At 44.1% G+C, this 20,704-nt stretch overlaps 1 protein-coding gene across 1 annotated transcript in view; it reads left to right on the top strand.

Moving 5' to 3' along the window:
• Positions 1-20,704, top strand: part of CYSTM1 (cysteine rich transmembrane module containing 1) — a 132,939-nt gene that overhangs the window by 54,943 nt on the left and 57,292 nt on the right. The window contains exon 2 of the mRNA XM_040344700.1: positions 2,768-3,086. Within this exon, the coding sequence (XP_040200634.1) occupies positions 2,777-3,086 (310 nt within the window). The 5' untranslated portion in view covers positions 2,768-2,776. The remainder of the gene's footprint in view (positions 1-2,767; positions 3,087-20,704) is intronic.

Here is a 20,704-nt window from a genome sequence, read left to right as displayed (position 1 = left end):
TATAAAAAAAATTTAAAGAACAGTGTAAAAAGTAAAATTTTAAATAAGTGGAGAGCAGAGCTCATGTGCAGAAGCAAACGCATACGAAAATGGTGTTCAAACCACACATGAGGTATAGCCACGATAGTTTGAGCAAGAACAATAATTCTAGCCCTAGACCTCCTCTGTAACTCAAAACGTTCAACCTGTAGAATTTTTTTAAAGGTCTCCTGTGGAGATTTTTAAGGGTAAAAGTTTGTCGCCATTCCACAAGCGGGCGCAATTTTGAAGCGTGACATGTTGGGTATCGATTTACTTGGCGTAACATTATCTTTCACAATATAAAAAAAATTGGATTAACTTTACTGTTTTCTTATTTTTTTATTAAAGTGCGCTTGTAAGACCACTGTGCGAAAACGGTGTGACATGAGGTATTGAAACGACTGACATTTTATTCTCTAGGGTGTTTGGAAAAAAAAGTATAATTTTTGGGGGTTTTAAGTAATTTTCTAGCAAAAAAATAAATGTTTTTAACTTGTAAACACCAAATCTCAGAGGCTTGGTCCTTAAGTGGTTAAGGTAAAAAACATTTTTAATCGCTTGCTGACTGTATACTGTATATATGGCTCTGCTGCTCAAGATCCCGTACCTACTGCAACTGGTTGGTTAAGATCATCGGCATTATGATAACTCGCAGGCACTCTATCGTGGCTCTGGCTGGCTCTGTCACAGTGTGTCACATGACATGGCTGCTGATGCATATGACCAATAAGTTAACAAAAGCACCCAGTAGCCATGTTATGTGACACTCTGTGACAGTGCACTGCCAGCCAGGCCATGATAGAGTTCCTGTGTCTTATGATGCCATCCATGAGGCCAGAAAGACAAGCCAGTGCAATGTAGTCTATGTAGACACTCCCAAAGCACACCTGTGTTGAAGCCTTGAAGGCACTGGCAGCCCCACGATCTGATCCGCTTCCCCTCTGTTCCTGCTGCTGGATACTGTCAGCTGAGCTCAGCTACCTCTCTTCCTGGCGCCACCCCCTGCCTGCCTCCACACCCTCTCAAGTCTCCCTCCCCAGGCCCCGGCTACTACTGGGTGTGGAGCGGAGCTGAGCAGAGGAAGATCACTCCACTGGGGAAGACAAGGAGATAGGCAGGAAGGCGGCTGGCTGGGACTTGAGCCAAGGTATTAGGAAATGCAGGCAGGAGCGGAATTGTCATGCACCCGAAACTGAAGAAATAGTTCCTCTCCGACTAGCACATGATCATCAGAAAGGGGCACAGATAATGAACCCCCCCCCCCAAGCCAATAGAAGCAGGTTTTATTTTTTATTTTTTTTTATTATTATTATTATTGTTATGCACTGAAATTGCTCGGGCCCCTGTTTAAATCCAATTGGGGACAAAACTGGGGATAGACTTGGTCCGAGGACAGTGTCCTCATTCCAGGGGCTGTCCCCCGGAAACCGGGAATGTCTGGTCACCCTACCTTAGTAGCGATTATGTCTGTTTTACATGTGTCTTACATGTTACCTTGAAGTCCTAGTCCTTCCCTCTTTGTGCCATGCTTCTAGACATTTTAAAGAGAGCTTTGACAACATCCAGATAATAAAGAGCAATCTGAGTACATCTAAAAGTCACAGCTTCTCTAAGATTGATGGATTTCTATTTGTCATGTTGTTAGGACCTCGGCAAGGACATCTTGCCTCAAAATCCACTGTTGCCAGGTGCATAAGACAACTCCTCTCGAGCTTACAGGTTAAACAATAAGACCCCTCCAGCACTTTTATGTGCTCACTCCTTCTCAGTTCATGCCTTCTCCAAGTCCTACCAGGTGAAATTCCAAGCTTCTGTGAATGCAGCTTTCAGGTACAAAGTTCCTGCAGCAGAAACCAAAATTGCATCTGTTGACTTTGTGATTGTTGGGCCTGTTGGCACAGTTCTGTTTGCCTTGTTGTTGCCCATGCTTCTTGTTCATTGCTTGGGGATGTTCCAGGATCTGTGAATAGTCAAATTGTGTCCAGCACAATACAATTAAAATAAAAATAATTTTGATTTGCCTTCAATTTTGTATTGTGGACTAAGGGCCCGTGAACGGTCCGCTGAGCCGGCGGATGACAGGGCGGTCCCCGCACACTGTGCAGGGACCGCCCTGTCAGATCTCCGCTCTCCGCTATGGGGGGGATCGGATGAACATGGACAGTCTGTCCGTGTTCACCCGATCCGCTCTGCAGACGAATGGGGGAAAAATAGGATTTTCCTCCGTCTGCAGAATCGGAGGGTTGCGGACACCCGCTATCTCATAGGGATCAATGTATGTCCCTTTTTTATCCGTAAACAGATGGATGAAAAAGCAGCATGTGTGAAAGGGGCCTAAAGTACAAGACGCCCTCCCCTCTGTTTGATTTTATATTAATCTGCATTGTTTTCTAAAAACTAAGCTCTCATGGTGTAGGGTAGGGTTTATAGAGGTACAAACAAGGGTGTGTCCTGCAAAGCTTTATCAGTGTCTAGTCACCTGAAGGTACCAGCATATAACCCAGGGTCTATGACTATACAGCCTGTGTCCTATATTTTCCTAGGTCAGGAATTCCTCGTTTTGCTCTCTTCCTTGTTGCAACAGAATTTTATATCATTGTTCTGGGTTTTATACTTCTGGATAATTTTTATAGAATAAAATGTATTCTCTAACTTTTTTACAGATTGTGAGAAAAATAGACATGGACTTTCTATGTACGAATTTAAATGTGCATAATATTAATATTATACATTTTCTGTTTTGTAGGTGACCATCATGAATTATGAAAATCCACCGCCATATTCAGGTGCAAACCCTACAGCTCCTTACCCTCCATATGGACAACCGCCAGGTGGCCCAGGTCCCACTCCGTATCCTGGTTATCCTCCAGGCCCTGTAGGCTATCAGCCAGGGCAACCAGACTATCAGCCAGGGCAACCAGGCTATCAGCCAGGGCAACCAGGCTATCAGCCAGGGCAACCAGGCTATCAGCCAGGGCAACCAGGCTATCAAGGCTATCCACAGTATGGCTGGCAGGGTGGCCAACCCCCTGCTCCAGTTTACATGGATGCTCCTAAAAATACAGGTATGTATGAAATGTAGGAGCCGTATGTTGGCCGAACGTATAATTGCAATCATTTAAACTCAATTTGATGAGCTCTTCTTCTTTTTTTCTTTTTTTTTTCAGCAATTGGGGGGGGGGGGGGGAGAGTATATATTGGTGGATAATTCACTATTTTCAATTGACCACTAAACAGTCAAGCTAAGAAACACTATCATGAATGTGATGGAAACCACTTGATGGAGCTCCTGTTTTCAACAAAATTGTATTTGCATTTATACTATTCGTTAACTTTCAGCCTGTAAAATGTATTAAATTGGTTAATGGAAAGTGGCTTTAAAATTGCTATATGTATGGTTTAGTATTCCAACTATAACCTAAGAAACAGAATTGCTATATGTATAGTATGCAAGTTTTAAGGCTTAGAGTACCTCTCATGTTTGCCTAAACTCATGATTCATTTCAGTCTATTTGCTTTTACAGCATTCAACAATAATGGACAATAGGATGTGTCCTATAACGGTCTTTATAATGGACTGTGAAGCATTTACTGTGAATGCTGTTCTACGTGTAGAGTGTTTCCCTTTTTATGACTTATGAACTTGCTTTAAAACAAGTAGACTATCAAACAGGGGCGGACTGACCATTGAGTCACTCGGGCACTGCCCGAGGGCCCCATGCCACTAGGGGGCCCCATCAGGGTTGCCAGGCTCAGTAAAACCAGGAACAGTATGTAAAAATCAGTTTTTTTTTAGATTTGTCCCTGATATGTCCGAAACCGACATGCTTTTGATGTGAAAATCCCGAGATTTTAGCTGCCCTGCCTCTGCAGTGCCTCCTGGCGTGGTGGCCATCTGTAAGCCCAGAGGCCCCATAATCTTCTATTGCCCGGGGGCCCAATGAGTTGTCAGTCCGCCCCTGCTATCAAACCAAATCTTCAGTTTAACACAGTGGTCCTCAACTAGGGTTGTCCCGATACCACTTTTTTTAAGATCGATTACAAGTACCGATTACTTTTTTTTTATTTTTAATTTTTTTATCTTGTGACGGTGGCACACGTGTCAGTAGTGTTGTGTGTGTGTGTGTGTGTGTGTGTGTGTTTGTTTTGTTTTTTTTTGTTTTTTTAATCAGCGCTGTTGGGGGGCTTTGGTGAGATATCAAGGGTCTTAACAGACCTCTGACATCTCCCATTTGAGACAGGGAAAGGGACTAGGGACACAGATTCCCCAGTCCCTTTCTCAGCGGCCTCAGCTGCACTGAAAATGAATGGAGAGAAGACGGCGGCTCCTCTCCATTCATAAACTGAAACATTGTAAACACAGTTTATGATTCAGTTATGTGAATGGACAGTCAGTCATCACTGACTCTGTACATTCGGAAAAAAAAGGAGCCAGATTTACCGACTGCTACTTACGTTCTCCATCCTGACAGATCAAGGAGGTGGAGGAGGAGAACAGAGGGGGACACCGGTATGGAGGGGGACAGCAGCATGGAGAAGGACACAGAGGTGAACGGAGGGTGATGGCAGCATGGAAGGGGGATAGCAGCAGAACGGGGGTGGGATGGAGGTGGATACAGGGACAGTCAGCGGTGATCGTGTGTGGGAGAGTTGCAAGCAGCTGAAAGCCAGGGGGGGGGGGGCGGAGAAACGTCTGTCAGACTTTGCAATCCATACAGGGTGATCGGTGCTTGTAACTCCCCCACTGCACTGCTCACCCTGACTGTCCAGGTATCGGGTGAAGCATCAGAGCATTTGCCCGAGTTCAATTCCTGTCCTCGGGACCCACTAACAGACCAGGTTTGCAAGATAACTAAAATACATCACAGGTGATATATAATTTGATGCTCAGTGATTGCAGAATTCTAGTCTGCATCTCCCCTAGGTAATACTTAAAATCTGGCTTGTTAGTGGGTCCTGAGGACAGGAGTTGCGAACCACTGCTTTAACTACTTGAGCCCCTGGCACCGTTTTTACACTGTCCTTTTACAAAAAAAATATTATTTTAAGCACCCCTCCCTCCAAGCTCGCACCCAGAAGCGAACGCATATGCAAATCATGCCCACATATATGAATGGTGTTCAAACCACACATTAGCTATAACTGCGATCGTTTTGAATGAGATCGATAATTCTAGCCCAAGACCTCCTCTGTTACTCAAAACTGGTTATCTTTAACTTTTAAGTGTTGTCTATGAAGATTTTTAAGTACCAAAGTTTGTCGCTCATTCCACGAGCGGGCACAATTTTGAAGCATGACATGTTGGGTATCAATTTACTCTGTATAACGTTCTTTTACAATATAAGAGAAATGTTGCTGACTTTACTGTGTGTGTGTGTGTCTGTGCAAATACGGTGTGAAGAAGTATTGCAACAATGTCTATTTTATTATCTAGGGTGCCTGGAAAAAAAATATATAATGTTTGGGGGTTCCAAGTAATTTTCTAGAAAAAATAAATTATTTTAACTTGTGAACAAGTGTGCAAAATAGGCTCGGTCCTTCAGTGATTATAGCAGCCAACACCCAGCGTTATGCCCAGGAGATCATGCAATTGGCTCCTGGGGCTTGTGATGCTTTCACAAAGTGCTCCAAAGGAGTGCTTTGTAAAATCAAAAGTAAACCCCACACTTCTGTGGTGTTCTCCTTGGGGGAGACCGAGACTAATGAGTTAAAATTTGAAATATTTGACTGTAGCAGGAGCAAGTTTGTTCACTGAAGGACTGGAGAACAGTGCAATAATAGGTGTCAATATAAAAAAGCAGGGTGCTTATATTAATACCAAGCAAAAAATCACCTTTATTGAAAGCTGCACCCTTACATGTCAAAAATCGCCAATCTGCCAGTGGATGGTAATACAGCAGGTTAAGACAGCAGAGCCGATCAGATGAAAGTACTTTAAGGCAATAAATGGCCAACAGGCATGCAGCAGAAGGGGCTCCAAAGCGCCTTTGAAAAAGAGGGCCTAGTCCATTGAAACGTGTTATGCCAACCCCCACCCGACATCACCAAATAATTTTAACAACTGTCATCTTCACCATGTGGCTGGCGAGGCTGCTGACTCTTTCTTTTTTTTTTTTTTTTTTTTCCCCAAGGCGTCTTCCAGGACAGCCCTTGAGAGATGGAGCTTCTCCCTGGACAGGAAACACATCACCTCCAGCTCTTTAAAAGGCGGTCCCTCAGGCATCTGGTCAGTTTTATGTGTTTCCTCAGATGGAGGAGACATGTCACCTGAGGAACCGTCTTTTTTTAGAGAGGGATGGATCCGGGAGAGTATCCATCTCCAAGGGTGAGGGAAGACAGCCTGGTTAAAATCTCTCCGCTCGCGGCCACAGGTTCCCTCCGCTTGGGCATGGAGTTCCCCGTTCCTCCTTCCCTCCGGAGCCCGGCGAGGGAGTGGGCAGTGATGGCCAGCATGGCGGCGTCGGCAGCAGGAGAGCTCTCTCCTCGCGGTGGGCGCCGTGACCCGGAAGTCGCTGGGCGTAACCTCCGGCCGGGATGCACGTCATCACTGTGCGCCGGAAACTCTGGTTCCGGTTTCCGGCGCAGGGATGGAAGGAAGGCCGATATAAGGCAGCAAGCATGGGCTGTACACTGCCTGTATACCGGAGCAGCATGGACGCTTCACACGCTCCAGGGGAGTCTGGCGCCGGCTCTTCACAGGTAGGCTGGCCATGCCAGAACCTTTTTTTCCTGTGTTTTTCACCTGCATAGAAGGGGAGCTAGATAGGGCTGTGTACCTATGTAGAGCTCAGTGGGCACCTTAGGACAGGGGAGGAGGGCACTGTTATGTGTTTTTCATCTAAAGAGACCCCTCCCTCTTTTGTGCCCTGTTAGAAAGATCCAAAAGACCACCGTGCAAAAGTCCCTTCCAGAGCCAAAAGGAAGTTTCCCACATGTAATGCAAGAATTGCATCTGGTTATACCAAAAGCCTATGTGGCCCCTGTATTACAACAGTGTTGAACAGCGAGGAAGATTCCCCACTTACCAAGTTCCTTGGTTCTTTCAAAGATGAAATGCAAGCTACCTTCCAGTCTTTCAGAAAGCTCATTGCTGATATGCAAATCCCAAGTCCAACTGCCAGGCAGCAAGAGGTGCCCACCTCTCCCACTCCGGTAGCATCAGGATCAGGTGAACCTGTGGAGAATGAGGAGGTTTCCCTTAAAAATTATGATTCGGATTCCTCCCAGTCAGATTCTGGGCAAGAAAATTATCAGGATGACTCCCGCACCCCCACCAGATTCAAACTCTCCCAAGAGGAGGTAGATGAGTTAATAGGGGCCATTCATGAAACGTTAGAGCTGAAGGAAGAAAGGACTTCGCTCTCACGACATAAGATGTACCAGGGGTTAAGCAGGAAAAAACAAAGTATTCCTAGTACACAAGCTGGTGTCAGACTTGGTGCTTAGGGAATGGGAGGAACCTGATAAAAGGCCCTTCTTTTCAGGTGGACTGAAAAGAAGATTCCCGTTTGACGAGGACCCCAATGCGGTTTGGAACCAGTCCCCAAAACTGGATGCCCCCCTAGCGAAGGTGTCAAAACACTCAGACCTAGTATTCGTTGACATGGGACATTTAGCGGATCCCATGGATAAAAGGGGGGATGTAATCCTCAAGAGATCCTGGGACACAGCTATGGCTAATCTTAAGCCAGTCCTAACAACCACGTGTGTAGCGCGTAATTTGGAATTTTGACTCAAACAATTACAGGAACACCTGACAGTAAGTACCCCTAGAGAAGAGTTGCTAAAATCTTTCCCCGTGCTGTTTAAGGCAGTAGGTTTTATCGCAGATGCCTCGGCAGAATCTGTAAAACTTTCAGCCAGGGCAGCTTCACTGTCAGTGGCAGCTAGGAGAACTCTTTGGCTCAAAACCTGGCCGGGAGATACCGCCTTTAAATTACGCCTTTGTAGAGTTCCATTTTCAGGTAAATTTTTGTTTGGCACCCCGCCTGATGAAGTGTTAGAACGCACTGCGGATAAAAAGAAGACTTTTCCTGAAAAGAAAAAGTCAGGTCCCAGGAAGTTTTTTCGTCCCTTTTAAAGGGCAGAAAAAAACGCACGAGAAAGGGAAACCAAATAGACCCTGGGCAGCACAAGGAGGGAAGAAGAAAGCGAAGGTGCTCTTTAACCCTCCTGACAAAAATCCCAAGCCACAGTGATGCCAGGATCCAGGTGGGAGGAAGACTGGGGGACTTCCTTCCACAATGGAAAAAACTGACCTCCTCCAACAGTTTTGTCAGGGGAGTCATAGAAAAGGGCTATGCTCTGGAGTTCAACCAAGTACCACCAAAAAGATTCTTGGTTACACAACTGGCAAAAGACCCGACAAAAGCTCAAGCATTACAACATCTCATAGGAGAACTAGTAGATCAGAAGGTCCTAATACCAGTTCCCAAACAAGAGGAAGGCCAAGGTTTTTACTCGCATGTCTTTTTGGTGCGGAAGCCATCAGGAAAATATCGCCTGATCTTCAACCTAAAACCTTTGAACACAGTCATTCGGTACAAAAAGTTCCGGATGGAGTCATTCTATTATGTCGAGAATTTACTTCAAAAAGACTGTTTCATGGCAAAAATAGATCTGAAGGATGCCTACCTTCATATTCCTATCAGGAAAAGCTCCCAAAAGTTCCTCCGCATAGAAATTCGGGTAGGGGAAAAGATCTACCACTTTCAGAGCCAAGCCCTTCCTTTTGGCCTCTCTTCGTCCCCGAGGATCTTTACCAAGATCCTAGCGGAGACGCTGGCTCCCCTAAGACTTCAAGCGTAACAGTCATTCCCTACTTAGACGACTTGCTGTTCCTGGCACCAACAAAGCAAAAACTGCTGAAAGATCTAGTGGTCGCCCAGCAGTGGTTGACTCAGTTAGGTTGGATCATCAACCAGGAGAAATCAAACCTCATTCCCTCACAGGAGACCCTGTTCTTGGGCTACATGATAAGTTCAACAGAACAAAAAACTTTTCTTCCACAAAACCAAATCGATCACCTGAGTCAACGGGTAGCGCAAATACAGACAAATCTCCCTGTCACAATAAGGGAAATAATGTCAGTCTTAGGCCTCATGACGGCCTCCATCCCAGCAGTCAAATGGGCCAGGTTCCACCAAAGACCACTCCAGTCATTTCTCCTACAAAATTTGTCAGGAAAGGACTTGGAAGACAAGGTGTACCCACCAGAAAAAAACAAAACAGGCCCTCTGGTGGTGGAGAAACCAAAACAACCTGAAAGGTCTGCTGTGGAACCCCCCTATTACGCACATCCTGACTACGGACGCCAGCAACCAAGGTTGGGGAGCCCATCTAGGGGGACAATGGGCGCAGGGCACTTGGAGTCGCCTAGAGAAGAAACGCTTGTAAAATTACAGAGAGTTAAAGGCCGTAGCCAAAGGTATCGCAGCTTTTTAAAGCCAGCTCAAACATCAACACCTACAGGTCAGGTTGGACAACATAACCTCAGTGGCGTACCTAAACAAACGGGGGAACCAGGAATCCCATCCTGATGAGCATAACAAAGGAAGTGTTTGTATGGGCAGAAGAGAATCTGGAGTCGCTGTCAGCAGTCCATCTCAAGGGTACACAGAAAAATCTAGCCGATTTTTTGAGCGGACAATTAATTTCACAACAAGAGTGGTCTCTAGATCCGACAGTATATGCAGAAATAGTTGCCAGGTGGGGTCTTCCGGAAATCGACCTATTCGCCAACAGAAAAAATGCCAAACTACCAGCGTTTTTCTCTCTGAACCCAAGGGATCAACCTGTGGCAGTCAATGCCCTCCAGAACGCATGGACATTCACCCTGACTTATGCCTTCCCACCTCTTCATCTTTTACAGAGAGTCCTCTCCAAGTTCAGGATGGAGAAGACTTCCCTTATCCCAGTGTTTCTCAATTCCAGTCCTCGGGGCCCCCCCAACAGGTCAGGTTTTCAGGATTTCCCTCAGATGAAAAGGCTGTGGTGATTACTAAGGCAGTGAAACTGATCAAATCACCTGTGCAAAATAATGGAAATCCTGAAAACCTGACCTGTTGGGGGGGGCCTGAGGACTGGAATTGAGAAACACTGCCTTATCCTAATAGCCCCTTTTTGGCCAAAAAGAGCGTGGTTTTCGCTTCTACTGTCCTTAGTAGATCGACCACCTTGGATGTTACCGTGCAGTCAGGACCTGCTATCTCAAGGTCCAGTACAGCACCCCAATCCAGCAATGTTGAATCTAGCGGCCTGGTATCTGAAGTGGACATCCTGAAATCCAAGGGTCTGTCGGACAGAGTGATTAAAACTCTGCTGCATAGTCGCAAACCAGATACCAGAGCAATTTACCTGAAACACTGGAAAAAATGTAACCTCTGGCTAAAAGACAATGGGAAAGGAGAATACGGTTCTCCAACAATATTGGAGTTCTTACAAGAGGGCATTGACAAGAAGTTGGCTTTAAGCACGATTAAAGTACAAATTGCTGCCCTATCAGTTTATGTTCAGCGCTCCTTACAGCAGGACCCGCTTATAAATAGATTCTGTAAAGCAGTTGCTAAACAACGCCCGGCCCCATCCTCTCAAGGGCTGTCCTGGAAGACGCCTTGGGAAAATCAGAGTTACCGTAGTCTTACCAGAAACTCTGTTTCCAGGAGTCTTCCAGGACAGCACGTTCCCACCCTATTCTTGAGGTAGGTATGTATACATGGATAATATAAATTTTATGTATGTTATTAACTGTATTTCAGCTCTGTCCTTCGGTTCTTGGATTAAAACTGACCAGATGCCTGAGGGACCGCCTTTTAAAGAGCTGGAGGTGATGTGTTTCCTGTCCAGGGAGGAGCTCCATCTCTCAAGGGCTGTCCTGGAAGACTCCTGGAAACAGTTTCCGGTAAGACTAACTCTGATTTTCCTCCATACTACCTGCTACTTTACTACTACATTCTCGGAGCCCCTGCTGCTGCATGCCTGGTGAATTTCCATTGCCTCTGTATACCTTCAACTGATTGGCACTGGTGTCTTAACTTGCTGTGTTGCATGTTAAAACTCCCCAATCCACCAGTGGATAGTAAGTGTGCTACTTTCAATAAAGGTGTTTTTTGCTGGTTTAACTTGGCATCCTACTTTTTGCTAGTTCATGCTTTAAGATGATCCTGGCCAGATCTTACGGGAGCTACAGAGGTGAACCACATTCCATACATTCAATCAGTTCAGCCATCCATCCCTCTACCATTTGTCTTCTATTTCTATATGTTGTCTGCTGTTATGCCACAGACTAATTGTTGTTGCATAGTACAGAGGAGCACTGATATATTTATTTTTTTGTGTAATTTTTACACATTTCAATAATGGTTGTCTGTAGGCAACAGTGAAGCATGGTGGAGGTTTCTTGCAAATTCGGGGCTGTGTTTTTGTAAATGGTGTTGGAGATTTGGTTAGGATCAATGGTGTGCTCAATGCTGAGATATACAGCCAGATAATTATCCATCATGCCATATAATCAAGGAGGTTTTTGATTATCTCCAAATGTATTCTGCAGTAGGACAACGACCTCAAACATACAGCCAATGTCATTCGGAAGTATTTTCAGTATAAATAAGAACAGAGAGCCCTGAAAGTGATGGTTTGGCCCCCATAGAGCCCTGATCTCAACATCGAGCCTGTCTAGTTATACTTCATGTAATTATGAAGAGACAGAAGAATTTGAGGCAGCCTACATCCACAGAAGATCTGTGGTTGGGTCTACCAAGATGGTGGGTACAATCCACTTGCAAAGTTACTTTAAGAACTGTGTGCAGAAGAATTGATTATGTTCTAAAGGCAAAGGGTGGTCATACCAAATATTAATTTAGATAACCGATTATTTGTGCGCTGTAAAATGACCAGTTTCCCAACGGAAAAACATACAAAACAGACAATGTAAATTAATAAAGAGGATTAATTACGTCTTGCGGTGCATGTGTGAGATTACCGTGCCAATGTCGAAGGGCGGAAGTAGGGTAGAAATGTGCTTCAGGAGGTTTCCCTAAAAATGGCGCCAACTTTAGAAATATTGGAACGAAATAATCAGATGCAAAAAAAAAAGACTGTGTAACTTACCCATTTAGATTGTGCAGATCAGCGTTTAACCGGATTATGCAGTACTGAGTTTACTATTACTTTTAATTGTTTAAAAAATAAAATAAAAATACTTCGGATTCTGAAAGCATTTTTAAATTGACATAATTTTTTTCACACCTGCTTAAAACTTTAGCACAGGTGTGTGTGTGTGTGTGTGTGTGTGTGTGTGTGTGTGTGTGTGTGTGTGTGTGTGTGTGTGTGTGTGTGTGTGTGTGTGTGTGGTGTTCCGATACCACTTTATGACCGAGTACAAGTACCGATACACTTTTTTTTTTAACCATTTACAGACCGGAAGATTTGGCTGCTTAATGACTAGGCCATTTTTTGCGTTGCTTTAACTGACAATTGCACGGTCGTGTGACGCTGTATCCAAACAAAATGGGCGTGTTTTTTTTCCTCCCACAAATAGTTTTATTTTGGTGGCATTTGATCACCTTTTTTTTTTTGCGCTAATGTAGTAGTAGATGTAGTTAGTATGGAGGAAAAAAGAGTCAGCAGCCTCGCCAGCCACATGGTGAAGATGACAGTTGTCAAATTTATTTGGTGATGTCGGGAGGGGGTGTGCATAACACGTTTCAAGGGACTAGGCCCTCTTTTTCTAAAGCAGAGCATGATCCCCCCTCCATTCGTAAACTGGGTTGCAGGGCAGAATTCCAATTTAACGGCCCTTCAAGACGACCACTGCCTTGTTAAAGAAGCTGAGGGTAAAGGGGATGGACTGGCCAAGCATGTCTCCAGCCCTAAATCCTATTAAGCGATTGTGGGGCATCCTCAAATGGAAGGTGGAGGAGCGCAAGGTCTCTAACAACCACCAGCTCCGTGATGTCGTCATGGAGGAGTGGACGAGGGCTCCAGTGGCAACCTGTGAAGCTCTGGTGAACTCCATGCCCAAGAGGGTTAAGGCAGTGCTGGATAATAATGCTAGCTACACAAAATATTGTCACTTTAGGCCCAATTTGGACATTTTCACTTAGGAGTGTACTCCATTTTGCTGCCAGCGGTTTAGACATTAATGGCTGTGTGTTATTTTGAGCTGTACACTCACTACTTTACATAGTAGCAAAGTGTAATTTATTCAGTGTTGCCACATGAAAAGATTATAATATTTACAAAAATGTGATGGGTGTACTCGCGCGCGTGTGTGTGTATATAAAATGTCAGGTTTCTGTGATGTAAAAAAATGAGACAAAGATATAAATAATTTCAGAACTTTTTCCACCTTTTTAATGTGACCTATAAACTGTACAACTCCAAACTGAAATCTTTTAGCTGGAGGGAAGTAAAAATTTAATATTGTGGTTGCATAAGTGTGCACACCCTTAAACTAATATTTTGTTTAAGCACCTTTTTGATTTTATTACAGCACTCGGTCTGTCAGCATGGCACATCTTGACTTGGCAATATTTTCCCACTCTTTTTTGCAAAAACACTCCAAATCTGTCAGACTGCGAGGGCCTCTTCTGTGCACAGCGTTGTTCAGATCACCCCACAGATTTTCAACTTGGATTCAGGTCTGGGCTCTGACTGGGCCATTCCAAAACTTTAATCTTCTTCTGGTGAAGACAGTCTTTTGTTGCTTTGGATGTAAGCTCTGGGTCATTGTCAGTTCCTCTTCATTTTCAGCTTTCTAGCAGAAGCCTGAAGGTGTTGTGCCAATATTGGCTGGCATTTGGAACTGTTAATTCCCTTTACCTTGACTAAGGCCCCTATTCCAGCTGAAGAAACAGCCCCAAAGCATGATGCTGCCACCCCCATGCTTCAGTGGTTACAGTGTTTTAGTGATGTGCAGTGTTATGCACTAAACATATCTTATGGAATTATGGCCAAAAAGTTCAAGCTTTGGTTTCATCAGACCAAAATGTATTTTCCCATATGCCTTTGGGAGACTTCAGATGTGTTTTTGCAAAATTTAGCCAGCCTTGGATATTTTTCTTTGAGAGAAGTCTTCCGTCTTGCCACTTTACCCCATAGCCCAGACTTGAAGCATTTGGGAGATTGTTGTCACATGTACCACACAGCCAGTACTTGCCAGATAATCCTGCAGCTCCTTTAATGTTGCTGTAGGTCTCTTGGCAGGCCTGTTCAGTTTTCTTGTATTTTGATAAATTTTGGAAGGACGTCCAGGTCTTGGTAATGTCACTGTTGTGACAAATTTTGGAAATTCTTTTGTACCCTTTTCCTGACAGATAACATTTAACAATGAGATCCCTCTGATGCTTTGGAAACTGTCTGCGGACTATGTTTTTTGCTGTAGGTTGCAACCTAAGAAAATGTCAGGAAAGACTACTAGAACTGTTGAACTTTATTTGGGGTTAATCAGAGGCACTTTAAATGGTGGGAGGTGTGCACTTGCTCCTATTTAACATGAGTTTGAATGTGATTTGCTTAATTCTGAATACAGCTACATTGCCCAGTTATAAGAGGGTGTGCACACTTCTGCAATCACATTATTTTAGTTTTTTTTTATTGTTGTCGGAAAGTCTGATCATGTGTATGGGCCTTTAGGCTGGTCACAATAAAAGGCCACTCTAAAATGTGCAGTTTTATCACACAGCACAATGCCACAGATGTCACAAGTTTTGAGGGAGTGTGCAATTGGCATGCTGACTGCAGAAATGTCCACCAGAGCTGTTGCCTTGAATTGAATATTCATTTCTCTACCATAAGCCATCTCCAAACTCGTTGTAGAAAATTTGGCAATACATCCAACTGGCCTCACAACCGCAGACCACGTGTAACCACACCAGCCCAGGACCTCCACATGCAGCATCTTCACCTCCCAAGATCATCTGAGACCAGCCACCCGGACAGCTGCTCCAACAGTCGGTTTGCATAACCAAAGAATTTCTGCACAAACTGTCAGAAACCGTTTTTAGGGAAGCTCATCTGCATGCTCCCCGTTCTCATTGGGGTCTCGACCTGACTGCAGTTCGTTGTCGTAAACCGACTTGAGTGGGCAAATGCTTACATTCAATGGTGTCTGCCACTTTGGAGAGGTGTTCTCTTAACGGATGAATCCCAGTTTTTTAACTGTATAGGACAGATGGCAGGCAACATGTTTGGCATTGTGTGAGTGAGCGGTTTGCTGATGTTGACGTTGGGGATCGAGTGGCCCATGGTGGCAGTGGGGTTATAGTATGGGCAGGTGTATGCTATGGATGACGAACACGGGTGCATTTTATTGATTGCATTCTGAATGCTGGGGGGGGGGGGGGGGGGTTGATCCAGATTTAAACCCACGTTCGCACGATTTCTAACTGGCATTTCAGTCCGACTTCGGGGGCTATTTGACAGACATCTGTGCGGGTTCATGCATTACATAGATGTCTATTCAAATTGCCCCTGAAGTCCCAAAAAATGGGTTTTTAGGTTTGCTAGTGTCCAAATCTTCCTGAAGGTGATGATTTCATCGGTTGTATCAAAATAACTACTGATCCTGTGTCCCTTCTTTAACTCAAAGTAAAAGTATCCTGCTTCCTTCTTTTTTGCTGATCGAAATTTGTTATTTTTCTTCTGTTTTTCTAGCTATTTCAATCCTGTACTTGCTTATCAAGAGTATAACCTACTTTTCATATTTGTATTATTACATTAGACAAGTGTTGCAGAAAAATGTTTTGAGGGTGTCCTGAAAATTTGTTTTGTATAAATAGAGGTTGGAAGGTATGAGATTAAGCAGGTTTTCCCTTGTTATACATAGTGCAAGTAGTTTCATTGCTTGGCTGCTAGCATAGCTAGGTAGAACATCCAGTTTTTCCTCATTCAAATGATACTGATATTCTTGTATTATTTGGTATCATTACAACTTCTGTGATATAGGAGGAGGTCAATATATGTATCAAAGCACTGGGCAGTTTTTTTTTATAATTGCATACGTAGGCTGAAAAAAGCCAAAAGTCAGTCTACTTCAACCGATAGAAAACCTCCATACACACAATTTTGTATCCATAGTTGATCCAGAGGAAGGCAAAAATACCCCAGTAGATCCAATTCACTCCAGAAGCCTTTCGTTATGTGAACGTTAAATCTTTTTCCTCCATGCATAAAAAGTGCCCTCTTATCTGTTATTCACTGAGAATGAATAATTCAATACTATTCATTTATTATGAATTGCACATTTTCAAGTGTATTGATATTTATTTTTTGTCCATGATCTCCACTTTATGGTATTGTAACATACTCAACCAGTTTATACTTGGGACTTGCGCACATGTATGTCAAATTATTTTTTATCAACAATGGTTTGTTTTTGTATTGAAGGATGTGTGTGTGTGTGTGTGTGTGTGTGTGTGTGTGTGTGTGTGTGTGTGTGTGTGTGTGTGTGTTTTTTTTTTCTTGACGTGGCATAATAAACTGAAACCTGATGTTGAGTGCAAATGCGTGTGCTTTCTATAGAAACACATAACGCATGTATGTTTATTGTCAGACTTGGTTACATACGTACATATTTTGTAGCGTTGGACACAACTGTGCAGTTCACTCTGTGTGTTTGTTTGTTTTTTAATCTCCATCAATTTCTATAGCCCTGTATCTTCTGCTTTTTGAAGAAGACATCTTATTGTTTTTTTTTTAGGTTGGCAATACTCCCAGCTAACGCTAATTTGATACGCTCATATGTATAATTACTAAACCGCATGTTCTTTCTAAATCCTGCGTTAACTCGCGGCAGATCTCCGCAATGTCTCCTGGGAACAATGACAAAAGCTCCCAGGAGACATTGCGGCATCGAGGAAGTGACGTAATACCCGCAGACTACCTGATGAATCCATATACAGGAAGCAGCCAGTAACATAAAGGATTACTAAGGTTCACCTGACAGTGACTCGAGCTGGGCATCGCCGCTTAGTGAAGGATTGGCTCGGGTGGCTCGGCTGCTCTAGTCCTGCAAAGGGAACTGCGTTCCTGCTGTGAAAAAAGTGCAGGAACTTCGTTCCCACGCGTTACCGCAAGACTTGAGCCTTGTAAATCATGGTGTAAATGCTTGTAAATCATGGTGGCATGGGACCTTACAGTAAACCGTTTTTGTTACAGAACTAATAAATGCATATGTTTTTGCAGAAACAAAAATGTGCATTTTTTTTTTAATACAGGAGCCTGCAATGCATTGCAGCTATTAACAGTGTATCATGGGTGCAATGTCAGGCTTTTGTAAACTCTTTTGCAGAGTGCGAGTGGGCTACAACTGCCCTGATTACTGCACTTGTATTCCATTAGGAACTATAAGCCAGTAATAGATGGGACATGTAGTTCACTCATTGATATAACTCTGTAAATTATCGATTTGGATCTGTTTGGGCCAATTTTAGATGACATTGACTGCCTGGGAGAAGAACCCCCGCACACTGTCACAGGGGGAGGGGGGTTCTCAGGGAGATTGGGACGGGGGTGCTTTGTAACACGTTTTTAGCTAAATATTGGTGTAATATGTTGCTAACGGTGGAGTTGGCCTTTAAAGCAGAGCTTCACCCAAAAGTGAACCTCCGCTTTTCGGAACCCTCCCCCCCTCCGGTGTCTCATTTGACACCTTTCAGGGGGGAGGGGGTGCAGATACCTGTATAAAACTGGTATTTGCACCACTTCCGGGTATAGACTCCCGCGGGAGTCCGGTCCCTCCGTGTCACCCCCCCCCCCCCCCGGTGTGTTCTGGGAAACACTCGGCTCCCAGAGCACAACAGGGACTAGTGAAACGCCGCAGCGCGACTGGCACATGCGCAGTAGGGAACCGGGCAGTGAAGCATAGAATGCATTAAGGTGAACAAAGAAATTCATTTACTACTCATATTTTAATTCCAACCTTTTATATAATGAAAAAAGACCGATCTATGGACCTTCCATAAAGTGGACTTTTTTTTTTTTTTTTTTTTTTTTTTCTTGCACTTGTAAAATAAAAAATAGCCAATTTTGCTGCAATACGTGCCTTAAGTCCTGAGTCTCCCACAGTACTACTTTTCTGTCATAAGCTGTCCTTTAGTCATGGGTTTGGATGACAGCCACTGTCAACATATTCCCCAAAAAGGGTAGTAGAAGTACGCAAGGCGTACACATCCTGTCTTTTTCTCACCCACTGCTGCTTCTACTGCAGTTGCCAGTAAATGTTGAGCATCGAAACGATCTTTAGCACAGGTGCAGACAAACGTATGTCTTTTGGACATTCATACAGTTTCACATATGTGTTACTTCACCAATGTGAACTATTGTCTCTGCCAATGTTAAAATGTTCTGTTCCTGAAAGTGAGTTTTTTTTTTAGATGGACAATTGATTAGTATTCACATCCCATGTGTGGCTGTAGTGATTTCATTGTTTGTTTTTTTTTTTTTTTTAAATTGGTACCTATCAGTAGGAATATAATGCATTCCTTACGAGCAATAATATGGTGTGTTTTTTTCTATTCCTTATTGTACAGTGTTTAATTTAATATTTTAAATTGGATCTTCACCCTTTTAGATCAGTGGTTCTCAACCTTTCTAGTGCAGTGACCCCTTGATAAAATTTCCCAAACTGTGGGGACCCCTAACAGTAAAATTATTTTCGCAGCGTGGGTTGTCAGCACCCAAGGCAAGACAAGTAATTTGTGCCCCTAAACCACGGACATTTAGTGCTCCCTGAGTCCCTTCCACTCGTACAGTATTAAAACCCCTTATGGTACATTTTAGGATGTTATCACTCTTTCTCTTCTGCTTTCTTTCCCCTTTATCTCTTTTTATCCTAATTTCTTGCCCCCCCCCCCCCCCATAACTCTCTAGCCATTTTCTTGTTCTTTCTCTTATTCTTTCTCCCCATTTTTCTTTGTTCCTCCCCCTCTTTTACTCTACCTTCTATGTATTCTCTATTTTTATTCCTTCACTTACTCCTTGGTGTGTGTGGGGGGAATGGGGTGAGTGGCAGTGCTGGCAGGGAGTTGGGATCAGCCAACTTAGGTGCTCTTAAACCTGGTCATCTGCTGATCTGAAAACTGTAGTGGGGACTTTCAATGGCAACTATAATCGCAGGTAGTGTTACTCACTTTGTCTCCGACTCTGTGACACCTGTGCAGGAGTTAAGGTCGCCTCCAGCCTCTCCCACTTCACATGCCTCACCAGTCAGCTGACCTCTAGTCTCTGTCCCCAGCCATGCCATTAACTGATTGGGTGGCTGTGAAGAGGCTGAATGGGCGGCCACAGCCTCCAGGGACAGCCCTGCTTGGTGGCCACAGCCTCCAGGGACAGCCCTGCTGGGCGGCCGCAAAAATGCTGGGAGAGCCAGGAACAGCCCAGGATTTGGTGACCCCTGGCAAACCATCATTTGAACCCTGAGTGGGTCCCGACCCCAGGTTGAGAACCACTGCTTTAGATGAGCTTTCCTCCTCTCCATTCACCCCCCTCCACTGCACATATGGCGTGTGTTGTGGTGTGTATTTTTTTATTTGTTTTGTTTTTTGTATTCTACTTTTTTTGTTTCCGCCCAACACCCATCCTCCGTCATTCTCTTAGGTGAATTACGTCGGTGCCTTCTGGGATATGTGACATTCATATCCCAGGAGGCAACTGGAAGCCTGCACATCGCCCCCATTAACTTAGAGGTGGGGGGCAGGCTTGACAGTGCATCATCGGAATCCTGCGCCAGAACCCAGATAAAGCGGCGTAGCTTTCCCATGACCACACAAAGAAACATGGCTGCGCAGGACCCAGCAGCGGCTGCTGAGAAGAGGACCTCAGCAGGATGATGCTGGATCCACTGTTTGGGCGAGTATGTTATATGTGCACAGTCAAGCAATCGGGTAAGCAGGGAAGAAAAATAAATAAGACGGAGGGTGAATAATTTCTAAAGTGGATGTAAACCCTCACTTATACCCAGTGAAGTGAACAGCCTCAGATGGTACACTGAGATGAAACCAATCCTCCTACATAAGTTTTACATGTATGTCTGGTCTCCCCGTCCAGATGAAGCTACGATACTCTTCATAGCACAACGTGATGATGGGAGTCAAACATATTCAATAAACCTCACTTGCCACTTGGTTTCCCCAAATTAGACATTGCATTGAGGTGGGTTTGAAAATTGGAGACCTCCTGTAAGGTTGTTGTTCCACTGCATTTCTTGGTGTCGTCTGCACTACATAATTGAAGGCAGATCTAAAGGAGATTGTACAATCAGATTGTAAAGTGTATGGCCACCTTTTATACACCTAAAATTAGTTGCGCTTTCAGTGCCATTAATTGACACACCAAACACAGAAGCAAACGCACATTTTGGCATGTGAAAAAACAAATGGCAAATGCTGCAAAATGCACAGTAAAAAAACATGCAACCCACTAAACGCCAACATTTTCCATAAGCCACATATAGCACAACCCATTTAAATCAGCAGGCTGCCCTGTGCATGTCACAGAAAAACGAGCTACAAAACGTTCACTCCCGCTATGCTAGAAGTGAATGTGGCCTGAAAGTAAAATTTGTGCAGGAACACAAGAACAATGAGGCCCCATTCACATCTGTGCATTTCCTTGCATTTCAGAAATGCACTGCACCAAAAATCGCTGTAAATGCACTAAGCTCCGATCTAAAAAAAAGTTCTGG

This window comes from Rana temporaria, chromosome 3 (genome assembly GCF_905171775.1).
Source record: "Rana temporaria chromosome 3, aRanTem1.1, whole genome shotgun sequence".
NCBI classification, from domain to species: domain Eukaryota; kingdom Metazoa; phylum Chordata; class Amphibia; order Anura; family Ranidae; genus Rana; species Rana temporaria.
This window is presented reverse-complemented; position numbering and strand designations above follow the sequence as displayed.